Genomic DNA, 17,290 nt, shown 5'->3' on the forward strand with positions numbered 1-17,290 from the left:
CTTGATGAAAAGACAATCATATGGGGAAGCAGCATGTGATGAAACCTTCAGATTTTGATATGTATTATTGAAGTAGTTAACATGGCTGTATTGATTACTTTCCACGTTACTGCCATTGACTTGAAGTGTTTCCCTATTTCAAATTTTCCCAGGCAGAGGCCCATCAGGATGGGCAGACTTCAAGCCTGAAGGCTGTTACTTGAACACTGAGGTCTACCAACCCAAGACAATAATAAATTTTGGTGGTAGATATAAATTTAGAATTAAAGATCAGGGTGCCCCTGGGCTCATGCTCATTTCAGGATTCCCCTCCCCCACCCCCCAGAACCAGAAATGAGCTCATAGTCCTTTTGTGGGGAAATTAACTCCTGGTTTTGCTTCAGGCTATTTTCATTTCATTCAAGGGGGTGGGAGCTTTTTGTTGTTGCTATTTTCAAACAATGGAGAGTCTGAAATGCTTGCTGAATTACTACAGATCACTCTCTAGCTATTGTAAAATCCCAGTCTTCCCTCTGCTGCTAACTCCTGATCTAGAGTACCACAAATAAAGGACTTCCAGTCTTGAATAGTCCTTTATTCTTGGCTTGAGGTTACTGTACTGTGGTGAGAAATAATACTATAAAGCCAAGCTGATATGGACCTGGCCAAAATAAAGCTCACAAACCCTTCAAGACCAGGGCCTGAAAGGTTTGATAAATAATATCATCACTCCCCCCACCCACAAATGACACAGGCATTTATTTAAAAGCTGCAAAAGTCATTTATAAATTATAATGTGATTGGGAACGCTTTGGGGCAGGAACCATTTTCTTATAAAGTTGCCAGAGATGGAAGTTTTCTATTTTTTTTAAAAAATAGAAATATTTTAAACAAACAAAGAAATGTGTAAAACTGCTTTGAAAATGTATTTGTTGAAAAGCAGTTTATAAATATTCTTAATAATAATAATTTATGATAACTGGGATAGAATAGTGACTGATATCCAGACTCAGTAGTAGTACTCAGGAGTTACTCTAAATAATTACTTCATATTGACGACTTAGGAGTAACTTAGTCTGGATGTCAGTCAGTAAATAAAGCAGAAAATAATTGAACAGCAGAAATATTTGTAGGGGAGAATTTGAGTCAACCCCTTATTTACTGTAGCAGAAAACCCCAATTTGAGAAGCTCATAGATGAGATCTGGAGACAATTGCAGTAGTTAAGTGAGGGGTGATGTGATCATTATCACTAAGGAGCACATAATCTAACATGAAATGACGTTTAACCATCTATCTATATATTTAATTCTCCTGGGTGTGCCTTGGAATATGCGCCCTGGTGCCCAGCTGATTGGCTGGGGGGCGGAGGTGCTTGATTAGCTGAGGCGCACCCGGGAGGATTGGTCGCCGCTGCCGCGGGTCCAGCCCCGGAGGCCAGAGGCGGTGGGCCTGGCCTGGCCCTGGAGGCAAGCAGTGGCAGCAGTGGGCCCAGCCCAGCTGTAGAGGCAAGGCCCAGGAAGGGGGAAAGAAAGGGGGCAGAAGTGGCAGTGGAGAAGAGAGGCGGCTGGGCCCGGCATGGGCCAGCCATGGTCAGGAAGTGAAGACTGGGGCAGAAGGGGGAGAGAGGTAAACGCTGGCCCCAGAGTGCACAGCTGCTCTGTGCTGGATCAGCTAGTATATTCAATTCTCTAAGGCATACTGTGGCTAATCCCATGCATGGCAGCTCTCACAAGAGTTTGCAAGCAGAAGTACCTGATTGGGCAGTGGAGATTCCATATGCAGATAGGGAGAAGGAGCCTGTGAGAGCAGAAGCACCATGGTATTGGGCAGTGGGGATTCCATATGCAGATAAGGAGGAGGAGCCTGTGATGGTTAAGGTCAGTTGGAATGCAACTGTTACTGGTCGGAAGATGCTCTTGATTGTAGAGGAGAGGAATATATATATATATCAGGCAGGGGTCTGCAAAGAGAGGGGTCATGAGGGAGGAAAGAGCCCCATCAGGAGAAGGAGGCTGCCATTGTATGAATTAGATGAGGAAACAAGATGAACAAGATCTGTTAAGTCAGGGAGGGAGGGAACATGAAGGGAGGGGAAGAAAGAGTGGAGAAGAGCGAGTGGTGGAAAGAGAAAGAGAGAGTGTCAGCAATCTGGCCACTCAGAAGGGAAGTCCAGGAAGATAGTCCACAATACAACTGGGCTGCAGAAGCGAAACACGGCTCAGGAATAGTTCTCTATATAAGGCTTGGGCTGAAAGCTGTCGACACTAGGGTTGACAAACATTGTCTTCCAGCAGCTAACCAAAAGCTTTTGATGTGCTTGATAGTCCAAGCTGATAACTCTCAGCTGGCAGGGATTCAAGGCTTATCAGCCCTCTGCAAGGGGTGTTTACTTCTCCTGATAGTTTCCAGCTGTGTTTTTTGTCTTGTGACATGCCTCTGTTGTCAGTGGGGGTTGCCTGCACAGCTCTTCTTCTGATTTGTCCGTCACTGTCTCTGCTGCCTCAGACTGCTGTGCCTGCTCTGAAACATCAGCCGGACCTGCCTCAGCCATCTCTTGGGAACTGACAGCTGGGCTCTGCCCCTCAGGCACCCCTGCATCGGCTGAAAGGCTGTCAGCTTCCCCTTCCTCCTTGCTATCTGAGAGCGAGGGCATGACAGAGAGAAAGAGAGAGAAAGAAGGGAGGGGAAGAGAGACAGAAGGAAGGGTGAGGGACGGGCCCAAGCCGGTCAGCAGCCTGAGGGGAATGAGCAGCCATGGTGGCACTGGCAGCAAGGAAGGGTCCAGTCAACCACTGCTGATGTTTGGGGCTACTAAGGCCATTGTCAGAGGGAGGCAGGCAGGTAAGGGATGGACCCAGGCCTGTCAGAGGCCTGAGGGGAATGAGTGGCTATGGCGGTGGCGGCAGTAAGGAAGGGCCCGGTCAACCACTGCTGCTGCTGCTGCTGCTGCTGCTGCTCCTGTGGGGAGGAGCAGGAGTGGGGCTCAGGTGGGGAAGTCTCTGGTGATAAGAGGCTGCAGCTTGGCCAATAGCTGTAGCCATGATCAAGAGAGGGGAGGGGGATGGAGTAAAGGGATGTAGGAGTGACCAAGAGAGTTGAGGGGGATGGAAGCAATGGGATGGAGGAGGAGCAGGAGCAGGAGTGCAGCTCAGGTGAGGGTGGGGAGATCTCTGAGGTGAGGGGTGTGTGTGGCGGGGGTGAGGGGAGTAATCAAGTACTACTCTATGCAGGTTAAGCTAGTATAAAGATATTTCTTGCTTCGCCTAGTCCAAAGTGGCCAAGTTCATTTGATGTCAGGAACTCTGACCTGTGCTCTTTAAACCACATTTAAAATTCTCATTTGCTTCTGTAACATCATTCTAGAAATATACAAGTGCACTATCAAAGCTCTGATTGGATGGCTGAGGCATCTTTCTTATTGTTTCGTTGCTCATTAGAAAGAGGAAAGAACTGCAGTCTTCCACCTACCATTCGGAATGGAGACATTATTACCTTATATCAGAAACAGTACACATCTGGCTCTTGGGTAGAATTCAAATGCCAACAATATTATGCCATAGAAGGACATAACAGATCATTTTGCGACAATGGAAACTGGACCAAAATACCTGTTTGCCTAGGTAAGGGGGGAAAAGGAAATGGTTATATAGTTCATATAAGTCATATTTTAAAGATGACAGGAACAAATGCATTGCATTCTTTTCTTTGGAGCTTCCTTTGACTTGCCCAGGGGATCGTTTCAATCAGCTCACAGTTCTCATTTATCTGGAGCCCTTTTGATGCAAGTCTATACCATTGATCTTCCCTAGGGCAGTGTTAGAACTACAGGTGAAACTCGGAAAATTAGAATATCGTGCAAAAGTCCATTAATTTCAGTAATGCAAATTAAAAGGTGAAACTGATATATGAGACAGACGCATTACATGCAACGCGAGATAAGTCAAGCCTTAATTTGTTATAATTGTGATGATCATGGCGTACAGCTCATGAAAACCCCAAATCCACAATCCCAGAAAATTAGAATATTACATGGAACCAAGAAGACAAGGATTGTAGAATAGAACAATATCGGACCTCTGAAAAGTATAAGCATGCATATGTATTCAGTACTTGGTTTGGGCCCCTTTTGCAGCAATTACTGCCTCAATGCGGCGTGGCATGGATGCTATCAGCCTGTGGCACTGATGAAGTGTTATGGAAGACCAGGATGCTTCAATAGCAGCCTTCAGCTCTTCTGCATTGTTTGGTCTCATGTCTCTCATACTTCTCTTGGCAATGCCCCATAGATTTTCTATGGGGTCAGGTCTGGCAAGTTTGCTGGCCAATCAAGCACAGTACACTGTATACTTGTCAGAGGTCCAATATTGTTCTATTCTACAATCCTTGTCTTCTTGGTTCCATGTAATATTCTAATTTTCTGAGATTGTGGATTTGGAGTTTTCATGAGCTGTACGATCATGGGATCATCACAATTAAAACAAATTAAGGCTTGAGTTATCTCACTTTGCATGTAATGCGTCTGTCTCATATATCAGTTTCACCTTTTAATTTGCATTACTGAAATTAATGGACTTTTGCACGATATTCTAATTTTCCAAGTTTCACCTGTAAGCAAGTAAAATATAGGCTAGGAAGCCCCAGCTCAGAACTTTCTTTCTTACTTAGATACTTATTTTTTATATAATTCTCATCTTAGCACAGCTCACAGTAGCTTACAGGAAAAATTCAAGCTGTTAAATATTCAACATAAAACAGTGAACTTACTCCAAGGCCTCACATTTTGCCTTGAGCAAATCATCCTTCTCTCTGTATGACGTGTTGGGGGTTGTAATTGTTACCTCCAGATCAATTAGCAGAACGCTAAATAAGCTACCCCCTGCACTTACAGAGTAATTTTCAGAGTTTAGTTTTTCAGTATTTAGAGAAATCACTTGGAGATTCTTGTAGAACTAAATACTAAGAATGTATTGGTGAAATACACTTTTAGATAGGAAAGACCTAATCCCAATCTATAGGCTACATAGTGAGGCGCTTCACATGACATGTGTGAAGTGCCATTATTAGGACTTGTGCGGGGAGAGTGGACAAAGACTGCTCTCCCTGCACATGGGCAGGGAGCCGTCCCTAGGTGGCCGGATTGGCCACCCACACAATTGCCGGCCCCATCACGGAGCCAGCAGGGGCAGTGGAGGTCGAGGGCCTCATGGCCCCCAGAAGTTCCAGGATGCCCCATGCTAGTGTGAGGGGCATCCCGGAGAGACCCTGAGCCTGGGAGGCTGCTTGCAGCTTCCCAGCGGGGGTCTCCTCATGTGTTGCTGTGGTGTGGAGTCATGCTGCAGCAGCACACAATCAACAAAACGAGGTTAGTGGAGCACTCACTCCACTAACCTTATTTAAGGTGGGTTTTCCCCCCCCAAGTTTGCTGCCAGGAGCCGCACAGCTCCCGTGGCAGCAGATGACCAGGGGAAATTGGGCTAGGCTCCCTTAGCCCAATTTCCCCTGGTCTTCGGAGTAGCTTCAATGAATGGGTAGGGAGAGAGAGAGAGAGAGAGAGAGAGAGAGAGAGAGAGAGAGAGAGAGAGATGTTTCCATCTGCTCTCTAAGAGGAAAGGAAGGAATTCTGACTCTCAACAGGAAATACCTGAGGAGTTATATCAGGGGTCATAGAGTACAGACAGGTAGAACAGTCAGGGAGACCCTTACTCACTATTTTTACTCCCAGTGCCCCTAGTGGTCATTAGGATAGTTGGTGCAAAAGGTCAATGCACTGGAATTCCATCTCCTACACGATGGAGATAATATTTCTGACTTGTCTGTCAGAGCTAGTTCAGTATTGCTGAGACTATTTATGTAAAATATTTTGAATTCTTGAAAAAGCACTATACGAATAATAAATATTATTTATTATTCCTTCTGTTAATGGGACCTCTCTGGGGTGATTGGTGAAACACCCCAAAAATGCATTTGGGCTTTGTGTGGGGAATTAGAGACCTGGGGTGGAGCGGTTCCATGTCAGAATAAATTTGTGTGGAATCAACTTTTGATCCCAGGGAAATGAACTGAGAGTTAATGTGTCAGCTAAACCTTACAAATAAAGTAAGGTTTTATTTGTGGTTCAGGGGTACAGCAGAATAAGAAGGTTGTTTAAAACAATATTACTACTAAATAATTACTACTAAATCACTACTAAATAATCACTACTAAATAATCACTACTAAATAATTACTACTAAATTACTACTATGTCTTACAAAGATTAACCAGATAACTAGGACTGTGCGAAATGATTCGGGTACAAAATGATTTGTACTCAAATCTGGCTGATTTGGGTAATTTGTAGACAAAACAATTCACCCCTTTCCTCCGTTGCCCAGATTCGCGTACAAAACAAATCACCCCAAATTTGTACCTGAAACATTCACAGATTTGGACCTCCATTTGGTGGCCAAAGTGGGTTGTATGGTATTCCCAATGGGTGGAAGCCACCACCGAAATTTCAAATAAATTGGGCAACAGGGTGATTTAAAGAAATTTTTTGAAGTTGGCATGTCTTTGGGGCAGAAAAGGGTTTGGGGGGGGGGCAGAAGAGTGGGTCAGGTGGTAGTGCCCCAATGGGTGCCTGCTAGCAACCAGATTTCAAAGAAATTGGTGAAAGGGGTGATTTTTAAAGAATTTCTGAAGTTTGTGTTTGAGTGGTAGTGTAGTGCACATAGGGTGCCAACCACCCCCAGACTCACAAGCCCATGGGGCACTGGGTTTAGTTGTTTCTGAGGTGTTCTGTGAATAGATTCTCTGGTAGGAAATGAGAGTGGATTCAATGACAAACATTGAATCCATTCTCATTTGTTACCATATAATCTAAACTATTCTCAGAAGAATACCTCAGGAACAACAAAACACATGCCCCCAGGACACATTTTTTTGCCCCAAATTGATTTGGATTCAGATTCTGAAAATTTGGGTACATATCAAATCTGCGGTGATGGGGGGGGGGCAGATTCGGACCCAAAATAAATTAGGGGTGATTTGATTCAGGTACAAATTGAAATGGAAAAATCAGTTCATGCACATCCCTACAGATAACGCAAAGAGGCATTTTAGCTTAATGTCCGAATTTAAATAATTTCCAGGATGGCTAGAAAAAGAAGGCTTTACAGAAACAAGTTTTTGAATTAAAGAAAGAGCAGGGATAGAGGGAGCGCAGATGGACACAGGGATTATCATACAACCTTGCCCTTCCTTTTAATGGTGATTGGTCCCTTGTGGCTCAGGCACAACCAAAGGACTTCCTTCCTCAGGGATGGAACCAGGTGATGAAGAACCAGAGGCAGCTTGGGGGTTTGGAAGCCAGGGTAAATCCAGAAGGTTTTCAAGCAGCCAACTCCTTGTAGCATTGATGGGTGCAGAGCAGATCAGGCCAAGCAAGAAGGCCAATCTGGAGGTTGGAAGCATGACTGGCACGTAGAGCAAGACACGGCCAGGTGTTATGGAAGGTGCCAGCTCTAGTGTTCAGACACTGACTCCCAGGTGTAGAAACCAAATGAAGCACAGTGGTTCAAGAAACAAGGGGCAGTTATAGCCCAAAATGTATCTTGAGGCAGCCTTCCATTTGCTCTTCATTCCTGGGAAGGGCAATTCGAGGGAATCCTCAAAAGGATTCATTGTCTGTGTTTGCTGTGCTGGAATACAACACAATGATTTGAATAAACAACCTGTATGTAAATGGACTGAATGAATGTGCAAGCATGGTATCTCTTAGGTCAGAAGAACCTGGTAAACCAATCAGTGATTTTAATGAGAGTACCTCTGAACTCCCATGACCCACTTAGTTCTTTTGTGATGAGGAAGGGACTCGCTTCACAAAGCCTTATTTGTGTTTCGGCTGAGGTGATTATCATTAGCTTGTTTGAGGCAACTGCAGAGGAAGGTAAGTAAAGGGTCAGTCTTAGGACAGGAAGACCTTGAGCGGAGGCTCACATGAAAGTTAACTCCGGAGTCTACTTAGCCACTCCCAAACATGAGAGGCATGACCCTAATCCCCTTTCGATTCGCTTGAAGCTGATGAACCTGGGTGCGTCTCACTGCTTGCTAAGTGACTGGTCCCCATATGCCAACAAATGGAGAGCTCACAATCCTGTGCGGCTCCTGAGCATTAAGAGTGAGAACCATAATCTTGTGGTCTCAGACATAAGCAGAGAGGCTCCTGGGACCCCACAGAATAGCAGTGCCGGCAACACCTCTGCAACAAAACTTTCTGGTCCTCTCTCTGCTTCTCATTATACAACTGGTATGCCACCTTAGCATTCAAAAGGGTAACAAGTAAAATAACCACAAATGAGGAAAAAAATGTGTGAAATGAAAAAAAATGCAGTAGAAAACTAATGAACCATATCAAACATATTAACCATACTCAAAATTTATATAGATACTAAATCACAATTCATATATACAATTTGGAAAATCAAATGCAATCAATATAAAAGTAAGAGCCATAATTAACGGTAAACCAAAATATATGGGAATATAAGCAGTTATAATACAAAAACTATACTAAAGCTGTACATAAATTTCTATTTTGGGCATTCTTGCGATGGGCTTCACTATTTCAACTCTTTTCCAGTAGTGGACGGATTTTTCTACCTTATCATGGACTTTCGCTCTGTGGACACTGGAATATTTTTCCCCCCAAATTCATTTTTTATTAATTTTAACAATGGCAATATTATCATTCATTACAAATACACACATAAAAGATGGACTTCCCGCTCACATTTCTTCGTGATTCATCAACTATAAAATTTACCCTTGCTATAATAATAATTCAAAACATAAGTTCAAACCCTTACAAACATAATTAATCTAACCAACCTGCGATTTGTACTAAATTTCAAACCCTGCTGTCAAGTCCATAGTAGGGAAGTAATTTTTCAGATACAACAAGAATGGTTTCCAATCTTCTTTAAAACATTCCAAGTTTTGATCTCTTAATAGTGCTGTAAGTTTTGCCATCTCCGCATATTCCAAAATTTTTATCAGCCAGTCTTCTTTTGAAGGCAGTTCACAAGACTTCCATTTCTGTGCATATATAATTCTAGCTGGCTTCTTAGGAAATGTCATTTTAAATATTTTCTTTAGTTCATTATATATCATATCCCAATAGGCTTTAGCCTTCCCACAGGTCCACCACATGTGAAAAAATGTGCCTTCAAAATGTCCGCACTTCCAACATTTGTTTGAAACATTTTTATACATTAATGCCATTTTTTTTGGTGTCAGATACCATCTATACATCATTTTATAATAGTTTTCTTTGATAGCATAACATGCAGTAAATTTTAAATCCTTTTTCCATAACTTTTCCCAGGCTGCCATTTCTATATTACGCCCCGCATCTTGAGCCCATTTTATCATAGTCATTTTAACCACTTCCTCTCTTGTCTCCTCCAGAAGCAACAGTTTATACATTTTAGAAACTAATTTTTCATCATTTTGACATAATTCCTTCTCCAAATTTGAAATCTGCTCCTCAAATCCAACTTTAAGGTCCTTCTTATACATCTCATTTAACTGATGATACTGAAACCAATCTCTAACTTTTTCTTGTATTTCAGTTAAACTTTTAAACTTACATTCCTTTTTGTGAAAATGTACCAAATCCCTATAGGTGCCCCAACCTGTTTGCATATTTACTTCTTTACATGATAAAGCTTCAATTGGAGATACCCATAATGGAGTTTTAGGTTCGAACCAATTTTTATATTTTAACCACACCTTCATTAAACTCCTTCTCACATAATGGTTCAAAAAATCTTTATGTATTTTACTTTTTTCATACCATAAATACGCATGCCAACCAAACCTTCTGTTAAATCCTTCTAAATCAAGAATTCTAGGGTTTCTTAGCGTTATCCATTCTTTTAACCATGTCAAACAAACAGCATCAAAGTACAACCTTAAGTCTGGCAAGGTAAGACCACCCCTTTCCTTTGCATCTGTTAAATTCTTAAAATTAATTCTTGGTCTTTTCCCCTGCCAAACAAACTTAGTTTTGTCCTACTGCCATTGCTTAAAACAAGTTAAGGTGTTAATTATGGGAATAGTCTGAAAGAGAAACAACATTTTGGGCAAGACATTCATTTTCACCCTTGAAATTCTTCCCATTAAAGAGAGATTCATTTTGGACCATCTTTCTAGATCAGTTTTCACTGAATTCCATATTTTGACATAGTTATTTATAAACAACAGGGAGTTGTTATTTGATAACCAAACCCCCAGATATTTAACTTTCTTCTCCACTTTCAGCTCACTTATTTGAGAGAATCTGTCTTCAGTTTTCTGGTCCATATTTTTAGTTAAAACCTTAGTCTTGGTCTTATTTATATAAAATCCAGCCAGTTGACCAAATTGTTGTATTTTATCCAAGAGTCTTTCGATCTTATCCATTGGATTTTCTAGAAACAGCACAACATCATCTGCAAAGGCTCTCAGTTTATAATCCTGTTTCCCAATTTTGGGACCATGTAATTTGTCATCTTCTCTGATACCTCTACAAAGCACTTCTAGAACCAATATAAAAAGCAATGGGGAAAGTGGATATCCTTGTCTTGTTCCTTTTTGTATTACACAATTGTCTGATAATTCCCCATTTACAATAATCTTAGCATATTGCTCCGAATAAATTGTCTTAATTGCCCTAATAAAATTATTGCCAGCAATCATTACCTCTAATAGTCTCCACAAAAATTGCCACGAAATATTATCAAAAGCTTTCTCTGCATCCAAAAAAATCATCGCCATCTGTTTATCATTATGTTTTTCATAATACTCCAGAACGTTCAAGACTGTTCTGACATTGTCTCTCAATTGTCTCTTTGGTAAAAAACCAGCTTGGTCTTCATGGATAAAATGCCTCAGTATAACCCTCATTCTTCTTGCCAAAATAGCAGCAAAAAGTTTATAATCATTATTTAAGAGTGAAATTGGTCTATAGTTTTTAACTAACATTAAGTCTTGGTCTGGTTTTGGGATTACTACAATATTTGCATATTTCCACGAATCCGGCATAGTCCCTTTTTGTAAAATATCATTCATAGTCCATTGAAGAGGTTGTAAGATTTGATCTTTAAATGACTTATAGTATAAAGCTGATAGTCCATCAGGCCCGGGGGCCTTGTTGAGCTTGGCTTGATTTATTACTTCGATTACTTCCATAGCTGTTATCGGAGCATTCATAATTTCTATTTGTTCCTTAGTAAGTTTTGGAATATTTTTGGTCCTGAGGAACTGCTCAATTTTTTTATCTTCAACTATTTTCCCTTTATATAATTTTGAATAATATTTTAAAAATTCCGCTCTTATTTCTTTTCCATCATAAGAGAGCCCATTTTTTGTAAATATTTTGGATATATAATTTTTCTTCTTCTCAGATCTAATTTTCCAAGCTAACAACTTGCCTGGTTTGTTTGCAAACTCAAATGTCCTTTGCTTGACATATTTCAAATTCCGTTCTAATTCATTGACTATCAACATAGAAAGTTGTTCTTGGAGCATTTTGATAGCTTGTATGACCGTCTTCTTATCTTTGGTCCATAATAATTCCCTTTCCTTTTTGGAGATCTGCATCAATAATGTCTCTTTTTTCAGTCCTCTTTGCTTTTTAAAGTATGAATTTTGCTGTATGAAGAAACCTCTCATAACTGCTTTACTTGCATCCCAAACGATTTTATTGTCCATTCCCTGATTTAAATTCAATTCAAAATAGTCCTTTAATTTCTTTTTAGCTTTCTCCATAACGTCTGTTTTTTTCAAGAGGTATTCATTCAATCTCCAGCGAAACGAGGTCATTGTTTTCTTCTTCCAAGTAAAACAAATTGGGTTATGATCTGAAAAAGTCCTAGGTAAAATATCCATCCTTCCCATATATGGTGTAATAGCTTTAGATGTCCAAACCATATCTATCCTTGAATGTGATTGATATCTTTCAGAGAAGTAGGTATATTCTTTTGCAGTAGAGTTTTTAATTCTCCACAAATCATAAAGATCCATGTGTTCTACTAAGTCAAAAAATACTTTAGGAAGTTTACCTTGTAAATTCCTATCCGAAATGTCGGGTTTTCTATCCAAAGATGTTGAAACAACTCCATTAAAGTCTCCCAATATAATCAAATTGACATTCGATAACTCCGCCATCTTTTGATCCAAATAGTTATAAAATTCAACTTTCTTTTCATTTCGGGCATAAATTCCAATTATCACTGCTTTAATTCCGGCAATTAGAATTTCCAATGCTAATATCCTGGAATATTTATTAGTATTTAAGTACAGTATTATTAGCATTTATGTACAGCTTTAGTATAGTTTTTGTATTATAATGCATAGCTCCATCTCTCCCAGCCCTTACAAGGAAAATTATTATTATTATTATTATTATTATTATTATTATTAATTCGATTTCTATACTGCCCTTCCAAAAATGGCTCAGGGCGGTTTACACAGAGAGATAACAAACAAATAAGATGGCTCCCTGTCCCCAAAGGGCTCACATTCTAAAAAATATATAAGATAGACACCAGAAACAGTCACTGGAGGTACTGTGCTGGGGGTGGATAGGGCCAGTTACTCTCCCCCTGCTAAATAAAGAGAATCACCATGGTAAAAGGTGCCTCTTTGCCCAGCTAGCAAGGGATAAAATAGCTGAACAAAGCTGTGAAAAGATAAAAATACAAAATGAAAATGACTCTTTTTTTATCCAGGGTTTTGGCCAATGAGTTTCCCCTGTTCTCTTTTTAAGTTGTAGCTATGTGTGTTTTATTTTTTAGATTGCGTTTATTGAAATTTTATTATTGTTTTAATTTATTTATTGTTTTTATCTTATCATTAACCACCTTGGGGTCTTAGGGCAAAAGACAGTAAATATAAATAATAAAAATAAACTGTCAGTGTCATATAACCAGAATTTAAAACCAATATGATTTGTATGACCGCTAACATATGCAGTAATCATGTGAACTTACCATTACATTATTTCACTTCTCCAAAAAGGCAGTGCAGTGAATCTCAACAAGGGTATTGTTTCTTTCTTCCTTAACAGCTTTCGTTTTCTTTTTCACTGCAGAGCCCTGTACAATCTCAATGGCAGACATAGAACGCCAGAAGCTAGAGGTAAAAGGGAGTCCACCTGAGACTACATCTGCAAATCTGCACCTTCCACATGGTGATTCTGTTGAGGTTGGCTGTAAATCAGGATATGTCCCTGCAACACATCTTTCCCAATCTGCTTTTATAATTCAGTGCAATGGCGGGTCAGTTTTGTATCCTGAATGCAAAGGTAATTTGAGAAGGCCTGAAGTGAAAATTTAAACATTTGCTTTTCATCCCTGATATTGGAAGGTCAAGTCCTCATTGACTCTCATGAGTCAATTCCCTCACCCCTCCCTCCCCCTCTGTGGCATTGTGACCCTTAACTCTTTCCCCCATCTCCTCTCTCTGATGAACTCTTTGGGGGGGAAAGCCTTGTCTTATTCTGTAAAGTGCCCCATACACAGATGATGCTATCTAAATAACAATAATAATTTTGCTGCTTTCGATGCAGAGAGAAAGCATCTCTTTCCCCCACTCCCCTCCTTCTGATGAAATGTAGGATGTAAACTCTTTTGGGGAAAGACCTGTCTTCTGTAAAATATAAAGCCCCATACACAGATGATGCTATCTAAATAACAATACTAATTTTGCTGCTTTTGATGCAGAGAGAAAGTAATACCCATAATGTGAGGGCTGTTCTGTTTCTGCTTCTTGTGAGTAACATATTTGCCACATTCTCCCTAGAAATTACATGTCATCCTCCCAGAGTGGCTAATGGTGCTTTCATACCTCTAAGGAATGTGTACCAAGATGGGGATCTGATTCAACTTATATGTGACAATGGATTCCAGTTAGATCAAAATACAGTCAAATGCACAAGGAATGGATGGTCACCTTCGCCAAAGTGTAGTCGTAAGTTGAATTTACAAGTCTTACCATGGTTGGAAAATGACAGGTTGATTTGACTCTTTGCCCTCTCTGTGTTTTGAGGTACATTTTGAGATGGTCCACAGCAGTGGTTTTCCAACGCTGTCTCATTTCCATATAGACTCCTATTCCAAGGAAATCCTGCATATCTCCCTCAGAACTTCAAGACACTGCAGTAGAATCAGGGGCACTTTGTCGGATACCTACTCAGACAAGGCATGGCCAGGCATGCTTGGTAGTTCTTACCATTACTCCACATGAACTAAGAGTGCATCCTGGAACATGGTTTTCTTTTTCTAAATGGTACTATGACTCAAAATACTGAATTTCTTCTGTATTCATTTAAAATTATTATTGTGGTTTGGCTCATGTGCTTTGGTAATGTGGAATAATCTGGGCTGCATGCATTTTATTACTGCTTTCCATTTGTGACACACTTGTGAATGGTATGACACACCTCCCAAGTTAGTTGGCCATGCCCCACACATTCACAGGCAGGTCCCTGTTTAAATTGGTGAAATGCTGGAGACGATGTTGTTCTGTCTCTAGATCATGATGTGTGTTGTTCTGGATAAGTCTAATTTTGGCCCCTCTAGCCAATGTGTTCTCCAGTACTGCTTGCTACTTGCCTTATCTATCTTTATTTAAAGGCTCAATATTTGATGTGCAACTTTGTTCAGTTTGGGGAGGAGAGATTCTGGATTGGATATTGTGACTTGTCTGAAAGTTGTTTTCATGTTTATATTTTTATCATGTTTATATTTTATCAGAAAATACTTGTGGACCACCTCCCATAGTTCATGGTTCTGCTCTTGAGAGAATTAAAGTAACCTATCACTCTGGAGAAACAGTAAATTACCAGTGTCACCCAGGTTTTGCTGCTGATGGACCACTGACTATGACATGTCGAGGAGGAAAATGGACAGAATCTTCTCCTTGTGAAGGTATAGTTGTATGTTTTGATTGGACAACAGTCACTAAACTGATTCCTTACTTTTGAAAGAGAACAGTTCAATAGCTGTGTTGAATAGCAAGAGGGATGGCTGGCTTCCTTGCTGAGCACCTCTCTGTAGGAGAGTTTAACCCCTCCTCCACTGAAATCTATGGGATTTAGTACTTAACTATGGCTGAATTATAGCCAAATAATACAAGTAAGCAAGAGAAACGAATCCTCAGTAAAGTAAGTAAACAAGCCTAACATGATCCTTTTTCACTTTTTATTTGTATTAGTTATAATACACAATTTAAAAGTCAAAATGAAATACAACAATCCATTTCCAACCTATGTGTTGCATTTGCTCTTTCATTAGAAACATGATTATCTATATATTAATCAACTGCCACACACTGTTCAAAAGAGACAAACCACGCAAAAAATCCTGATAAAAACCTCAGAAAAAGGACAATATAAATGTCCAAGATATTGAATAGGATTAAAAATATATACCAACAGTTATAAATATAAACAGACAAAATCAATATCAATATAAACAAATTATATATATGAGTATATTGTTTAGAAATATTGACATGAATATACGCATAAACTTAAGCATAAATGTTAGCCACCTAATGGTGCAGCGGAGAAATGACTTGATTAGTAAGCTATAGGTTGCCGGTTTGAATCTCTGCTGGTATGTTTCCCAGACTATGGGAAAATCCTGTATCGGGCAGCAGCAATATAGGAAGATGCTGAAAGGCATCGCCTCATACTGCGTGGGAGGAAGCAATGGTAAACCCCTCCTGTATTCTACCAAAGAAAAACCACAGGGCTCTGTGGTCACCAGGAGTCGACATTGACTTGATGGCACACACTAATATATTTTAAGCATAAATATAAACATACATAACAGTGTAAGTAGGCATCCATGTAAATCTAATATAGGCATAAATGTAGGCAGCTGCATAGATACCATCCCAAGTTATTTAAGACAAGATAATTAGGAACTTATACAGCCCTCCAACTAATCTCTACAGCTCACTTTAAATTAGAATATTCCATACTACTTTCATCACTTTATCTTCAACAATTTTGCTAATTGTTTAATTATAAATTTCCATATTTCACATGCAGCTCCAAAGTTATGACTGTCTTTCAAATATGCTGTCCATTTGACCAACTTGATCAGTTTCCAGCTTTCTAGTGCCCTGTCTTGCACTGTCCTTTTGACTCTTTCCAATGGATTGCAGATGTCACTGTTGCTGCCATTGGCAGATACAGACATAATTCTTTTTGTGCTTTCTAGTACATTGTAGAGACTGGCTATTGTGACTCCTGCTAGTGCTTTGTATGTTGAACTGCTTGATGTTCAGCCATTTAAAAAAAAAATGCTTCCTCGTCTGTGTGTCTTTTAAAATTCTCTTGTTAGGCCATGAGCCAGACTCCCATGGAGACAAGCCCACATGAGGTGCAATGGAGCCCTGTCTCCCGCTTCCCGACATGTTGGGGGCAATATGCTAAATCATTGTAAACCGCTTAGAGAGCTTCGGCTATAGAGCAGTATATAAATGTAAGTGCTATTGCTATTGCTATTGCTATGTGCATGTTGGGGCATTCACAACCAGCCTGATGGGCCATTGCAGGAATCAGGAGATCTGTGAGCCCCTCTCTTATCCCCAGCCAGCCCTCCCTCTTTGCTCAGTGGCAGCTGGTGTGGGCACTGCCGGGGCGGGATGGCAGGAGGCACCTTTGCATGTAAATTAGAAGGTGCTTACATCCCAAACCTCTGCACCTGAGAGCTCTCCCCTGCAGCGGTGGGTCACCCAGCACCAGCTGCGGTGGAGGATCAGCTCCACCACTCAGCTGGCGGAGGCCGTTTGCATGGCCATCAAATGGCCTCCACACATGGAGGTCTATCTGGTCCTGACATTCATCTCCAATGTTTAGCAGAGTATACAGTATAGGGCATTTTCTTTCGTTCCCAGGGAGGCTGCCCATTGTCCTCCGTATAGTCATTACTCCCCTCTATCTATGTGAAATCTGTGAGCACTTAAGGGGGCATTGTTTGGGGTGGGGATTGGGGAACAGTCCCTGCCTGGCCACAGGAGACAACACAGGTTATAGAATGTTTGGAGAAAGCAGAGAAGACATTTCAACCCTGTTTAAATGGAAATGTGTTTAAAAGGAAAAAAGCAAATTTGCCTCTGCTTTCAAGGTTTACATATACAAACATTCTGCCAGAGGAAATGCAAGATTAGCTACCAGCTTAGCTCAAGAGCTCACAATAAGACTGCTCAGTGTGATCCCATGATGCTATAGGAGGTGTGATTTCAGTTCAATGTAGGCAGTTATTTTTTGCTGCC

The 17,290-nt window shown here is 40.5% G+C and overlaps 1 protein-coding gene across 6 annotated transcripts in view; it reads left to right on the forward strand.

Moving 5' to 3' along the window:
* Positions 1-17,290, forward strand: part of LOC128322193 (coagulation factor XIII B chain-like) — a 58,993-nt gene that overhangs the window by 12,933 nt on the left and 28,770 nt on the right. For 3 of the 6 annotated variants that reach the window (XM_053242985.1, XM_053242986.1, XM_053242988.1), the window contains exons 4-7: positions 3,419-3,601; positions 13,095-13,307; positions 13,805-13,972; positions 14,758-14,931. In XM_053242985.1, coding sequence (XP_053098960.1) covers positions 3,419-3,601; positions 13,095-13,307; positions 13,805-13,972; positions 14,758-14,931 — 738 coding nt within the window. Of the gene's footprint in view, positions 1-2,671; positions 3,134-3,418; positions 3,602-13,094; positions 13,308-13,804; positions 13,973-14,757; positions 14,932-17,290 lie in introns of those variants that run through there. The other 3 variants (XM_053242987.1, XM_053242989.1, XM_053242990.1) reach the window with 2 other exon arrangements.

Source organism: Hemicordylus capensis, chromosome 4, assembly GCF_027244095.1.
Source record: "Hemicordylus capensis ecotype Gifberg chromosome 4, rHemCap1.1.pri, whole genome shotgun sequence".
Classification (NCBI taxonomy): domain Eukaryota; kingdom Metazoa; phylum Chordata; class Lepidosauria; order Squamata; family Cordylidae; genus Hemicordylus; species Hemicordylus capensis.